Source organism: Uloborus diversus, chromosome 2 (genome assembly GCF_026930045.1).
Source record: "Uloborus diversus isolate 005 chromosome 2, Udiv.v.3.1, whole genome shotgun sequence".
NCBI classification, from domain to species: Eukaryota; Metazoa; Arthropoda; class Arachnida; order Araneae; family Uloboridae; genus Uloborus; species Uloborus diversus.
Genome location: NC_072732.1, coordinates 75,613,485 through 75,629,048, shown reverse-complemented (window position 1 = coordinate 75,629,048; position 15,564 = coordinate 75,613,485). Strand labels below are relative to the sequence as shown.

The 15,564-nt window shown below is 31.1% G+C and overlaps 1 protein-coding gene across 1 annotated transcript; it reads left to right on the top strand.

Moving 5' to 3' along the window:
* The first annotated feature begins 1,861 nt into the window (after positions 1 to 1,861).
* LOC129217109 (probable peptidyl-tRNA hydrolase 2) lies at positions 1,862 to 14,606 on the top strand. The gene is made up of 6 exons (XM_054851360.1): positions 1,862 to 1,987; positions 5,004 to 5,138; positions 6,383 to 6,472; positions 10,884 to 11,077; positions 11,232 to 11,346; positions 14,017 to 14,606. Exons 2-6 carry the CDS (start codon positions 5,013 to 5,015, stop codon positions 14,101 to 14,103), a joined length of 612 nt encoding a protein of 203 aa, XP_054707335.1. The 5' UTR covers positions 1,862 to 1,987; positions 5,004 to 5,012; the 3' UTR covers positions 14,104 to 14,606.
* The last annotated feature ends 958 nt before the right edge of the window (positions 14,607 to 15,564 follow it).

The window sequence follows — 15,564 nt, the reverse complement described above, 5'->3', positions numbered from 1 at the left end:
CAAAAACTACTGAATGAATTTTTATGAAACTTTACAATAATATAGCTTATGCATCAGAATAACACATAGGGTAGTTTTCGTCCCATTATGGGGGGCAAAATCTCCTTAGGGGGGAAATAAAACACAATTTTCGTATAAATTCTCTAATATGGGGATGAAAAAATACTTGCACATATTAACATTATATGTCCATCGAAAGCTCTGATTTTTCTGCTGAAGATGGCACCTGTTCGAAATTTCTAAGTAGAATAAAAAACGAGTTATGAGCTTTTTAGTTCCATGTTCGAAGGCTTTCCTTAACTCAATACAATATTTAGTGTATCATCTCAACTCCCTGTCGATAACGACTATTGTTGTATTGTTGATTGTGTTTGCTTTTCGTGACTGTTCAAGGCTTTTCTGAAGTCAAATCTTGAAGTAAGATTTTTGCACAAAATTGGCAAATAATACATGGATTTGGCTGATTTTTTTTTCGTTTTAATGCAACTTAGAGGCAATTAATGTTATTTATTTATTTATTTGTATTGACTGGGTATTTAATCGATCAGCTGGAATCTAGCCAAACTTTTTTTGTGGAATCATTTCAATAGCTAAGGCATTTGGCATTTTTTTTCAACTGTCGCTGTTTTTGTAGCTAAAGACTACGCAATACTGTTTCTCGGTTTTCACCATGTAACCAAATATATCCATTTCTTTAATATTTCGTTCTTTAAATTTGTTAACACGTAAAATAATTCGCCAACTAATTCGCAAATTCATAAACAGCGCAAAAACTTCTATTACTTTGTCTTTGCACACAATTTCAAACAATTGCCAAATTTTTACTGTTTATTGGAAACATTTCGGGCAGCATCATTGTTGACCCTATTTTGGGACAATTTCTACGGTAAGAAGTTACACATTATACAATAATTTAGATTTCTGGTGTAGCGCTGGATGTTATGTATTTGACGGAGATCTGGATTATAAGGGAACTGTTTCACTTTATTTAAGAATAGTTGACCTCACTCGAATTGGATTTTTTGAGAATTACCCATACTAACTTCTTTACAACTCCTGAACGTTTTCAAGATTTATTTTGTGTGATTTTTTGAGTGTCTTCCAAGTTTCGCCGACATTTCATTTACTACCCTTCCCCCTGATTTTCAGTTTTAATCATACCTTTTGATACATTTAAGGGGGCAGGCAATTTGAAATGTCGGCGAAACTAGAGACAAACAATGTTTTGGTAACTATTTGACCTCTGCCTGTAATGACCATTAACTTGAATTAATTGAAAAAAAAAAAACTACATCAACGTGAGCGAAACCACGGGCAAAGCTAGTTACACAATATTTTACGTGACAAATTATATGAAACTGTACGCATATGAATATGGCACATATAACTTTTTAATTGAAAGCGAAAAATAGCAGTGAGGAGTGAACCAGATTATTACCAGCAATTACTAACCGATTGTTCACGAACCACTGCTTCATCGAACGCTTTCGGTTGATCACCGTTTACTTTCGCAGACGAATAACGTGCAGGCGAAAAATACTTAAAATTGGTCAAAATGCCACGTGGTTCTATCAACCAATGAACCAGCTTAAGTTGTGGTTGATCGGTAGAACAACCGGTGAGGCTATAGAACGACATCGGAAGCAACCAGTTAACCGGTAGCTCTCAAAAATACTGCCGTCATGGCTGCGGTTAGCTACTGGTTAGTCACCGGTCAAGCTTGTCGAACACAACCATTTTGGCACGTGATCAACCCACCAGTAGCTACCGGTCATGCTCATCGAACGTAAGCAGCCTTGAAGCAAATCACTCCAAACGTAAAAATATCACTCCATGTAAAACACGCTTTCCTTCACATTCTTGAACTTGTGAAATGCTTGTAACCGTGTTTCCATGCAGAAAAGTTTTCGTTTTTCTCATATAATTTGTTCTCATTTGCCCTGAGAAGATCATTATTATTTTATCAGTACAGTAATCTGTCTGAAAGGTAAATTTAATTTTCAAAATTGAACAATCTTGTGCGCATTTTTAAAATAATTCAAGCAGATTCTACCTTATGTAATCCTTTGTTGTTGTTCTCATTTATTTTGAATTAACATGCACTTGCTATATTGTACTAGCTTATTATTTCTCCTTATTTAATCTTACTTGGTCAAGAATGTATAATTTTTCGAATTTCTAACAGACTAGGATGTGGTTTATAGCTTGTATGCGGTAATTAAGGGACTTACAACAAAATAGTTTTACCTTCGGAGTAATTCTTCTTTAGATTATAACTTTATTGCAAGTTATGCATTTTTAATAATGCTAGTTTTAAATAGAAACTTGTTTGTCATTTGTTTATATGTACTTACATTTTTATTTATTTCAATTCTATGAATGGAGTAAATCAGAGTTTCTAGTCCATCTGTTGTTGCATTCATACATTAATAAATTTGCTAGTACGAGTAGAGATGGAACCCTGGTCTTCTCTTTTGTAACTGTTGTACTCGTTTGATATAAAAAAATTTTGAAAAAAAATATAGAACCACTTCAAAATTGCTCTAAAAAGGGAAAAATAATCTTTAAACACCATCGATAACACTTTTAAACATAATTTTTGAAGTTGGCGCAAAAACAAAAAGTAAAATCCAGTGTAACCATGCTTCTTTCATATTTTTTTTCAGAAAATCATCCAAAGTTAGGAATGAAACATTTATATGGTTACTCAAATATGCTGTTAATCAATGCATAATGTACGTGGTAGTGAAGAAACTAGGCCTCGTTAAATTTATAGTTGTAGTTGGGTTATGGCTGTGAATGATCTTATCTATCGTTTTTGCGCCAACTTCAAAAATTATGTTTAAAAGTGTTATCGATGGTGTTTAAAGATTATTTTTCCCTTTTTAGAGCAATTTTGAAGTCGGTTCTATTTTTTTTTTTCAAAATTTTTTTATTTCATTCTTTTTAGTGTAAATGTAGATATTTCAGTAAAAGTAAGAAGTTACCATCACGAAACTTTACCTTATTTTTTTCATAAAAATGCTCCATACTAAAAAAAAAAATACAGCGTGCCTTAAACTTTAAGCGATTGGCACTAAAAATTTATTTTTGTTCCTCTCTGAAATTCATTTGCGTGTTAATTTAATTATAACCATTTAAATATCCTTAACTGATTTGCATTTCACAGCATACCAGTTGCTTGTGATGCAATCCTGTATAGTGAGGCAAACATAACCTGGTAGTATTGTGAAGGCTAAGCAGATCCTGATTACTGCATCACCTCGCTACCAGATTAGCTTTACCACCACTATAGAGCAATGATACTGAGGAAACTTGATGATTGCTTTAGAGAAGCTTTTATTCAAAATTATCTTTACAATTACTATTATTGTTACTGTTATATGGCACCAAAATTTTATAACAATGGGTTTCATATTATTTTAATCATTTAATAGGGAAATTGCATAAAATTTATTGTTTTTTGGCCGTAACTTTTTTTCTAAAGAACAAATATGGTCAAACAAAGTAATGGGACCTAAGTTGAGCCATCCCCTATCTATTAAAAAAAGAATCATCAAAATCGGTTCACTAGGTGAGACGCTATGAGTAGACAAACAAAAAAAAAACATACATAGGGTATGAACTGATAACCGCCTCCTTTTTGAAGTCGGTTAAAAAATAGCTTTTATATTTTCTTGAATTCGTTTTAGTAATTTAATTATTGGAAAAAATATTTATAAAAGAAAAGAGATGAAGGGAAAGAGACAGATCTATCATTTCGGTGATCCCGGGGAAGGGGTTTTGGCTGAATTTAAAAAACTTTTTGTAATTCAACATTTTGCATATATTTTAATGTTTTTTTCTCATAAATGCATTGAATGTGTATTAGGGTGGAATGAAAAAATTCAAAATCTGATAAATGCTAAGTAATAGTATGGAAAGTTGTCTTTTGTAGAGATATTTGGTCATGCAAAAGGATTTCGGCAGCAAAAAATATCATGAAGTGTCGCTCGTGCCTTGAAGTTGACCATTATTGCGTTAAAACTAGAAAAAGTTACAATAATTTTATCAAATATAAAAATTTGATAAGTTTAATGTAATATCTTGTAAGAGTAGTCTTTTTCGGTAGATTACACACCACATTAGATCATTTTAATAATAAACTTTTAAAGTTCCACAGTCCTGCTTTGAATTTGAGCATTATAGCGTCAAAATTGAATAGGTAACAGCGGGATGCCCTGCATTTTGAAAAAAAAGTATCGGCAGTTATTATTTGTAAAAATTTGCTCTCAGATTAAGTAATCCCCTTAGATAGATACTGAAAAAATAAGCAATAAATGCATTTTTTGCATAGGAAAAGAAAAAGTCTATTTGGCACAAAGTGTAAAACTTCCGTGTGATAAGGAACGTCAGTTAAATATAACAGTTTTAAAATAAATTATGTAGCTTGCAGCAGCCCACATAAGGCACACCTCAAAACAAAAGAAGTTGCTAAATAAATTTTCATGTTTTTTAACTCTCAAACTGTATCCACATTTTATGAAATAAAACATAGTTTGGCTGACTTTTATTCATTAACCATTTGAACACAATGTAGATGAATAATAATGCCAACAGTTTAGGGAGTGTGTGTGTGTGTGGGGGGGGGGGGGGTTATAATCCTCCTGTTGTATCTGTCCCTGGTGGGAGTGGGGTGTCAGGTGTCAGTCAATCTCTGGAGGCGATGGGCCCAACATGGTTGGAATCACAGATCTAAAGACTGCAGTTTTGCCTTTATTTGGGCTTGCCAGAGGAATAACCATAACAGAATGGAAGTAAAAAATCCTTGAATACATTTTCACCTGGGCAGCTAATTGCAGCTTCATATTGCATTGTTGATCCGCTTTTGTACATCGTAGTTCTTGGTTGATGTCAAAATCCAAGTTTTTGTATTTTTGTATGTTTATTTATTTATTGTTTTTGCTGAAATGTTAGACTGTTACTTTTGTTTCTTTCATAATAACTTTTATGTTCTTTAAAAGGGGCAGATCATGCAAGAACCTCGGGAAGAAGGAGATGGTGAAGAAAGTCATGCTACACCTGCTCCATGGAAACCAAATGAAGATTATTTAAAAATTTTAACTGGAATGGGGATTAGTAAAACAACAGCTGAAAAAGTTAGTAAGGAAAGTTTTGTTTCACTTATAAGTTATGTTCATTAATTTATAATTAAGATATTAATTATAAATTACTAAATAAGATTTTTTATATTTTGTGAAGACTGTTCAAAGTTGTTCCACAGTTTTTGTTAACTAATTTTCCATGAAATTGGGAATCATACTTAATATGTTTTACATCAACCACTTGTCTGTAGTAATCTAACATGCAAAGAGGGAGCACATAGTTATGTGATTTTATTTGTAATGCTTGTTGTTTTAACAAGAATTAGACTCCAAGTGAAACAATACCTCTGGGGGGTGCTGGACCAGGGATTGCTTGGTTTTCTGATCTAGATCAAGAGCAGTCTTCAAGGTTCCATCTAACTGGTCAAACCATAAATAGTGGTAGGTACAGGGACCTTGGAGTGAAAAGTTCTGTTGTTTGGAAGGTTAAATTGGCTATTAGGAAGTTACACTTATCCAAGCTAAGAGAAAGAATACATGAAATACACCGCCAGTTCAGTCATTCCAGCCAAAGACTGGTGTTTCGTGCTTGTTAGCTCTCATCAGCCTGGCATAGGAAGTGATGGAGCTAGAGGAGGAAAACCTCTTAAGGAAGCCAAGAGTGCCAAACAAACTGGTAGCTAATATCCCTGGCTATGGGTGTAACTTACTGAATAAGAGAAAGAATATCTGAGAAGCCCTGGAAAGAGACAATCCATTAGCTCCTCTGGACTACCCTAGATATTGTGCAGTTGCTGTTTTTTGATTGACTACCATGCATGAATGTCTCTATGCTCACCTTTATTTTTTGCGATTAGCCAACAGCCCTGCTTGCTCCCTGTGTAGCAGTGATGCTGCGATGACTGTGGAGCACCTTCTTCTCTGTCCAGACTTGAAGGGAAAATCTTTCTACTCAAACATTATTGGGACGCTTGAGGACTTTTATTTTGTTTAACAATTTACTTTCCTATTGCTGCCGTTCCTTTTTGTTACGCTTGTATTCGTGTTGATTTGTATTTTTTGACTTAAGAATTGTGTTCACTTAAGCCTGCCACATTTGAAATAAAATAGAGCAAAAGAAAAAAAACCCCTTTTAAATGAGCATTAGGGTGCAGCATCCTGGAAGGGAGAAGGGAAGACCTAAAGCTATTTTTTTCTTGTTGATGCTTTCCAAAGTTCCTTTTAGGATTTAAAAAAAATATATATTGATATTTATATTGCCTTAATATATTTATAATATGGTTTTATATCCTTCATAGGCTCTTTTCTATACTGACAACAGATCTCCTGATCTAGCAGCTGCTTGGATCTTTGAAAATTCAGAAGCAGATTTAGAGACCTCTTTAGAAGTAAATAATCTTATTATTCCTTCTTGATATTAAACTATTTCAGCACAGTATGTTTTCTTCTCCTTTTCACCCAAATTATTGTGTTTTAATATATTGCTACCGTGTTGTACAAGCTTGCTTATTAGGTGCCTGGTGAGAAAAAAGTGCGAAAAATATATAAAATTCCAACATTTCCCTATTGTTAGTATTGAATCCAGTACAAGTTTTTTGAAAGATCTCAAAAACTCATTTCTGCACATATTGCCTGTTGCCTGCCCATGGCAGATTGGGTCTGGATCAGAGAAGGGACAATTAATCTGCAATTTAGTTGATTACTCACAGTTGGCCAAATTTCGCTATTAATTGACAAGGATATTTAAAAAAAATATTTTTTCAATTTTTGAATCTTTTAAGTATTTGAACTAGAAATCAAGATGAAGACATTTATTAACAATAAATGAATGTAATTTTCTGCAACATAAGTGTAACATGTGGCATGAGAGTTGACTGTCAAAATTGAAAGACAACACTTAAAACTTTGTGTAATACTTAACGCGATATTGAAATTAATGACACGTTCAGGTAACATGTTACTCTGTTTCAAAGAACTAAAAATTTTTGTATTTATTTTTTTATTTATCGTAGATAGCTTTGATTGTGAGGAAGGTAATTTACAAGAATTTATTCTTAGGGATTTGTAATTATTAATATCTGAACTATCACAGTAAATTATTTCTTTGATTATTTATACCTATGCCCATTCATATATTGTATTTTTTGAAAGATTTTCAAACAATATTCTCCTACAGAAATCTCTACATGTGAGGCAATGAAATTACAAGATTTTACTCTTATTGAACTAATTATGAGAAAATTAGGTACAAATATGAATATTAAGCATTCCTTAACTATTAATTCATAAAATCTTCATGATTTTCTGAAAATAAAATTGTTTTTCTTACAAATAGTGTTTAAACTAAATAAACCCGGTTTAAACCCAAAAAAAAAACCGTTTTTTTTTTTACTAACCCTGCTTTGAAATAGGCTAAAATACGTATTACAGGGGGCAACAAAACCTAAAAAGCCGAGGGAATTTATAAATAATAGCAAAAATTCAGTAAAAATTGATTAAATGAAGGAAATTTTTTTAAAGGAAGTACCCAAATTCTCTATGCATTATCTGTGAAAAATTGAAAAGTTAATGAAGTGGAATCTATACTCTGCCACATCCTTTTTTATCAACCTCAAAGTTTTGAACCTTAACTTAAAAGCCAGCATTCACTTACAAACACTGCTTCTGTGTCTGTTGGGTTGTTTATTTTACGTAGCTTGAAATTTCCTCTTAAGTATTTTATGCTACCTAAAATTAACAACTCTTCAGCAGGGTTGGCAAGGTTTTGGACACAAGGGTAGAAACCACGGTAAAAACCCTGGTTTTTACCGTCCTGTCCAAAACCCTTGTGTCCAAAACTTCCGAAAGTGTCCAAAACTATATTTTTAGAGAAATTGTATTTTTTTGAGAAAACATCAAAAACAAAAAATGTATCAAAGTAATGTTTTATATTGAACATTTATTCAATGTGAACATTCAACTTATTTATGCAGCTGATTTTAATCTAGTTACATAAAAGTTGAAGTCTTGATTAAAATTTCAATTTGTATGCATGATTTCATTTATTTATATTTTTTTAATTGATAGTAGTAACTAAATTTCTCTATGTTTATACATGTGCAAATCAAAGCAGGGTTGACAAGCTTTTTACCATCCTGTTCAAAACCCTTGTGTCCAAAACTATCCAAGACTATTTTTTGGGAAACTAAATTTTATGAGAAAATATTAACAGAAAGAACAAAATACCAAAATTATATTTAGTTAATATTTTTATTCAATGTGAACAAAAATATTAACTAAATATTGACAATTATGAGAAAATATTAACAGAAAGAACAAAATACCAAAATTATATTTAGTTAATATTTTTATTCAATGTGAACATTCAAGTATAAATATATGTGTAACTTATCTATACAGCTGACTTTAATCTAGTTAAGTAGAAACTAAATTCTTCATTAAAAATTTCAATTTATGCCCATGAGCTTAAACCAAATTTTTCGACATTTATGCAAAAGAAAGTGTTCAAAATATAGTTCAGTAATTGACTTGAATGCAATAAATCACAATTTTTTGTACTTACAGAATTTATTATATTCAAAATATGAACTAAAAAAAGAGTAGCATAAGTTTTAGAATATAAGTGTTCAATCATCAATTTCTTGTTCTTTAATCTGATTTAAAAAATAATTTTCATTAAAACGTCATATAAAACTTATTTTCAAAAGTCATTAAAAAAACTAAGCTTTTTTTTGGACCTAAATATTGCACATTTAATAACATCCCTTTGAGTTATAATTAGAACTGAAATTAGCTGTCTTTGTAGTGTTGTAAATTTCCTTTCATAACTCTACCAACTGTTACATTAAGTAGTTTTTATGTAATATTGCTATTGGCAATTTGTTTAAAGATATTTCTAAATGAACATTTTGGAGATAAATATTACCAAATATTCATTAATTAAACCTCATTAATATCTAAGTTTATGCATTACGAATTAATTAGATTACACCCCTTTAGCTTTAGCATACTTTTGGACAGTTTCGGACACTTCTGGACAGTTTCGGACACTTTTGGACAGTTTTAAACAGTTTTGGACGGTAAAAACCACCTGTCCTAAACCAGTTTAGGACAGTCCAAAACCCAACCCTGCTCTTCAGGCAAATAAGAAGCCGTCATTCCTTTGCCTTTACTCATTGTCTTGAAGTAATTTGTGCATTATAATCAAGATTTCGAGAAAAAATCTTAATTTCTTAGATTAATTTTAAGAAAGGCTTAAAAATTACTTCACAATTTTAACTTAATAGCTAAAACTGAATGTTAAATCAAAGCAACTTTGTTTTTTGCGATTGTATTATTCCCTGTTGCCGCAGATTTAAAGAGGTTTTTTTCCTTCAAACTTCATAAATTCTTTTATTTTAAGAAACCAGGTAAAATTATTTTGTATATTTTAAAATTAACTGATTGTTTTTTTTTCAAAGTTGTTTGTTACAAAAGTAATCCAAGATTTGAATCCAAATCATTTGAAACCTTGTGTACATAAGTGAATATATATATATATATATATATATATATATATATATATATATATATATATATATATATATATATATATTTAATAGTTAAAATGCTGTATTCGTTCATTAAAAACCATGTTCTTGATTTGATAATAGTTCTATATGAGTGGATGTCAAAAAGTTTCAATTTGTTTTACATAAATATTTTGATAATTTACATAATTATAACTTTATATTACTTCTACGCTTTCATTATTGCTTATTATTCTTGCAGCAACTATTAGACTGCTTGGAAATTTAGTTCAAAATTATTTCTCTATAATTTTTTCAGTTTTATCATGATTAGACATATGCATTTAAGAGTGATTTTAATAATTTCTTTGAATTCTTATGCTAATTGATTGCTAGAAGTGAAGTATTTGTTTAAAATTTCCTGTAACATTTCCACATAGGTAATTTAATATGCTGTTTTACAGGGGTTTTTTTTTTCAAAGAAGTTCACTTATTACTTATTGAAATTACTATTTTAATAAAAAAAGAAATGTTGCGTAAAAATTTCATGTAAATCCATCAACTCAAGTGTTGCAGTGATAAACATACAGACTCTGCATTTTTATACTTATTTGCTAGAAGAAAGCTTATAATAGTTCGATAAAGTTGTGTATAACTTGTGAATTTAAAAACAAACTTTATTCTTTGTGAAAAAGAAAGTTTTTGGATTGATACTAATATTTTTAATATACAAATAAGTTTTTACGATTAAAATTTTAAAAGAATTCTAGTTTAGTGGTTTTATTGAAAGCCTACCGTAAAGTCCTGCAAAGATACCTAACTAAGGACATTTTGCATCCAGTCATCTTTCAAAAAAAAAAAAATAAATAAATCAAAAACATTTATCTGAGAGCTGCAATGCCACACACAGACGTATACACAGGTACATACTTCCTTTGTACATCAAGCTTTTAAAACAAATGCATTAATTAGAAAGTGACAAAAAAGACGAAGATTATTATGCTTGTTCTGTATCGTCCTCAGTGTGAAAAGACTATTTGGCAGAAAGTTGTTTTATTTTTTAACTGTGGTAAATTATTTTTGTTGAGTTCTAAAAATATATATAGAAAATTCTTAACTAACTGTCTGTGTGTGTGTTTTTCTTTCTTTTTTTTTAAAGGATCTAGTGCAAACCTTCAATTTTTTCAAGACATTCCTGTTCATTACAATTTTTTTATGTTCATGTACTAGACTTATAGAAAATAATATTCAAACTATAAGTAGATCTTTTAATTGTGATTCTGTTACGTAGGCTGAAGCTGATGGGCGCACTGAAAATACATACGGTGATGCATACAAAATGGCCTTTGTAATAAACATGAGTTTGGACATGGGTACAGGAAAATTAGCTTCACAAGTTGCTCATGCAGCCATAGGATTACATAGACTGCTACTACAGAATGAAAACAAATATGGAGAAATGGTTCTTCAATGGACTGAAGATGGGTTAGTAGTTATTTTGCATTTGGATCTGTAATTTAACTGTAAAATGTTTATTTATTTGGTTGGTTCGTTAAATTTAGTTTATTTAGTGTTTTAACATCAATTTAATAATGTATTTGGTTAATATCTTTTTAAATAAAATTTTATTTTCTTTTAGGGAAACCAAAATTGTACTAAGAGGGAATACTACACAGCATTTGGTTGAATTAGAACGAAAAGCTCTTCGTTTAGGCCTTCCTACTTATTTAGTTCAAGATGCTGGCAGAACACAAGTAATTTAAGTTTTATTTGATTTTGCATTATAAAATTTACTAGTGTATTTTATAAATATTTGCTACAGTCGGGACTTTTATTCTACCAAAAAAAGTGCAGGTGCCTACTGTCCCCACAACTTATTTTTATGTGTATATAGCCTGAAATTTGCCTAAAATGTTAAAATTTGCATTACATATAAAAGAAGTCAAGGAGCTTAGCTTCCATGAGCTCCTATGCAAATAAATCTCTAGCTATAAAGATCTCATTGGAGTTAAGTTTTAAATTATCTGCACTAGTTTTCATCTTTCTTTTATCATTAAAATTTTGAACACAATTATCTTAACCTTTAAAGTGCCAATGTTCCCAAGTGGGAACATCAACTTTAAAAAATTGCAAAAAATAAAGTTTTACTTGGGAGGATTTAATTTTTTTTCTATTTATTGCCAAAAATAGACCTGATTTTTTGAAAGAAAAACTAGTAGTTCTAATTAGTAGTTCTAATTTACAATTACCAGGGGCGATTGTGTTCCGGTATTTTACCGAATTTCTGGTATTTTCGGACGTATTTCCGGTATTTTTATGTCCGAAAATACCGGAATTATGTTTTTTTTTTTAATGCTTTTATCTCCCTACCTCCGCATTTTTTAAAATTATTATATATTAATCATCAACTGTACCTGAAAGAGCTTTCGATGGACACCTATCCCTTAAGATGGACAAATGTCAAGGTAATTGGTACGACACCAGCTCAAAAGTAACTTTGTTGCCCATTAAAAATTTAATCAATATACACACAATATTTTGACTCTGAACTATTTAATACTATGGCAAAGGTGCACTTAAGTAATAGGAGACAAAGATTCCCCCCTTCCCCCGTTTTCGCTTTGAAACTTTCAGGTATTTTTTGATGAACTCACAATCGCCCCTGAATTACTTTTTCCTACAAAAATTTGCAAAAATGTGCTTCTTTACCAATTTTCACGGAGACAGATTAAAAAATTTATATATTTTTTAAAAAATGCTTAATTATTTTGATATTTTAGAGTAACAATAAATAGGGATCCTTTTGATGACCAAACATGACCAATAATAATTTCCAACAAAAATGTAGATCCTATAAGCGAACAAACTTCGTTGTTCCCGATCGGGAATATCGGCACAATCCACTATACCAAAGTGGGCAATTTACGCCGCTGTGTAAATTCTCTTATCTGATTATTGAAAGCCTAAGAATTGAAAACCTCTATGCATCTGAAAGCAGGCGGGCGACATTTTGACCTTTCACTTGTTCCCCCTTTTCGCCTCCTCTCTCCCCTTTGTCTCCCATTTTAGGGTGGGAGTGGTATTGAAAAATTGCTCTGTATGTAGAAATGAAGATGTTTACAGCTCTTCTCAAGTACCCCGCTTAGGTTTCAATCTGTTAGCAATAAATTCCTTTCCCTGGTCAGATGAGACTTTCCAGAGCCAGCCCCCAATCATCGATTTTTCTTTTTGGCCTACTTTACCAGTAAAAATCGGATAAAGAACAAAAAGCATGAAGTAAGGCTTAATGCATCTTTAAAATATTATGAAAAAAAAAATCAAAAATAAATAAAATAAATAAATTTGAAAATTAAAATGTGAAAGTAAAGTATTGAGATGGGGAAAATGTCTGTCAGTCTATTTGTCTGTCTCCCTCAAATAACTTTTGGGTGAATAGTCCAATTCAAACTATATTTTTTTTGTACAAAAAATCTCGGCAAGGGCACCTTATTCCCCTATTTCCTTTTTTTATTTGAGCAATTTTTTGTTCAATTTTGAACAGTTCAAATCCCTTAACATTAGCAAATACTGGGAAACTAAAAGTCAATCTTTATCCCAAACTGAAAGGCAAATTTAGTTAAAACAAATTTTGTTGAAAATAACTCTTGTTGACAAATTTCCGACTCACAACTCTTAAATTTTAGAGCAGTCGACTCCTGTACCTAAAACTTAGTGGGACTCCGACTCCCCAACTCTTACTCTGACTCCGTAGTTTTGGAAAAAATTTAGACACGGAGAAAAAAATGATTGACTCAGACTCTTGGATTTCTTGTAATTTGTTATCAAATTTTGAATGAATTTGTTTACAAATACACATTTGTTATTTTTATGTATTTTGAAATATTTGAAATTGAAATGAATAAACCTTTCTGCAAAAATACAAAACTGAAGCTGTAGTGAGCGTAAAGCATAATTGATTAAAAGCCTTAGTAAAAAACTTAATGTAACATGCCAATGTTCCCACTCTGGAACATTCTCAAAATATTAGATAAAATTTTTTTTTCGAAAATTTCTTCTTGCATTGTGTAAAGGGATGCCTAAGAGTCCTATTTTCATGAAGCAATTCAATATTTTACACTTGGAACATAGAGCGGCATTTAAAGGGTTAATGTGTTGTAAAATTGTCTCATACAATGCTATATTTATTGCAAAATAATTAAGTTGAATGTCATAATTGCAAAACGATTAGCCTTTTATTTTAATCATGTTTCTTATTCAAAATTGAATCATGTAATTAAAAAATAAATGATGTGATATCTTTACGAAAGGTATTCTTCAATGCGTTTCAAGATATTATTTAAAGTATTGAGGATTTAAATTATATTTAAATGTATTGAAAAACATGATTTTCCCTCTCTTACTTTCATTTTCTTTCTTTACAAAAGATTGCTGCTGGATCTACGACTGTACTGTGCTTAATGGGACGTCTTGATGTTGTGGATCAAGTCACTGGATCTTTGAAACTACTTTAGCAATTAAATGACTTCCTGTGTCTGCATTACTTAAAACTTACTTGCCAAACTGTTAAAAGACCACATTTCCTGAATTCTCATTTTTGACTGATATTGTTGGAAGTGTTATGAACAATGCTGAATGCTTAATTTAGTTGTCATGCTTAAAAGGAGCGGACGAACAGTTCTATTTCAGGGACTTTCTGAAGTTTTATTCCTCATCACTAGCAGGGATTGTAATGCTGTACAATTCCTCTATCATTGTCTTTCGTTATTTTTTTAAAACTTTGTTTACAAATCTTCCTATTCAGAACTGTAATATATGTCTTATATTATGCACTTTATTCCTTGCATTTGCAGATATTTTCCAGTGACGTTCTAGTTTAATCGAATTATTTGTTAAACATATTGTATTGCTATTGAAAACGATCTTTTCTATACTTGTAAGAATTTATTTTATGTTATAATTGTAATGCTGTGAATCATTAGATTGATTTTTGACATTGGAGCAATGGAAAATAAAACTTAAGCCATTTTAGTTCTGAGTGTTTCTTTGGCAAGATTAAAATTTGAACAATAAAAAACAATGCTCGTGATTTTAACGAACAAAACAACAAGCTCACAATGATAATGATTATTCTTGTTGAAATAGACTCAGAACTAATTCTCTCTGGAACACTCACTTACCTTCATTGTACTGCTTTGACTAATTACTAACATCTTTTTTAGGACAAGGTTAAGCAATACTATACTTTTCCAAACTTGTTTGAATAGTTCAAGGGTGGAAATTCTTTATTGCCTTACACATTCTTTTTTGTTTTCTTCTTTTCTCGATTCTTTTCCTCTAAATTTCATTTTCGAAATATTTCCTCTATTTTGCTACTGAAATTTAAAAAATGCTTCGTTCTCTTATTCAGAGTTCTCAATGGGAGGTGTTCTTTGCTGTCTTGCAAATTCGTTTTTGTATTTATTCCTTTATTCTATTCTATTACACATTCTTACTTTTTCATTCTATGATACTGCTGAAATTTAAGAAATGCTTCATTCTCATAAAAAAAAAGTAAAAACTCATTTATTAGATGTGAGAAACTAAATATACAATGGATAATAATAATAATTACTGTATTTTCAGGGAGAAAATGTTTTTCCTAAGGACAGGGTTTGTGTGCTTCTTCAAAACTCTTCCAATACTTTTTCATTTAGGAAAATGTTTTGAGGCCTCTTCAAACTCGTGCTTTTTGGTGCTAGCTCCTTCAAAATTCCCCCTTTAGTAAAGGAATGTACTAGCCCCCCCCCCCCCCCTCCCTAAAGCTCAAAACTTGCGGTCGCCAAATGCGACCAATTTTCAAATTTTGGCGACCATTATTTTCACTTCAGTCGCCAATGTGGCTACCATTCGCCAATGCAACCTTCCCTGACCTATAGTCTTGATATATGACCTTTCCCCAAATTCTTTTGTCCACTAAAAGTTTGTCTATCGGA

What these genes read in the sequence shown, in the direction of transcription:
- LOC129217109 (XM_054851360.1), top strand. Translation starts at nt 5,013, where the DNA reads ATGCAAGAACCTCGGGAAGAAGGAGATGGTGAAGAAAGTCATGCTACA. An exon ending in GTAAAACAACAGCTGAAAAA is followed by an intron (nt 5,139 to 6,382) that starts GTTAGTAAGGAA and finishes TATCCTTCATAG; the next exon opens with GCTCTTTTCTATACTGACAA. An exon ending in AAGATGCTGGCAGAACACAA is followed by an intron (nt 11,347 to 14,016) that starts GTAATTTAAGTT and finishes TCTTTACAAAAG; the next exon opens with ATTGCTGCTGGATCTACGAC.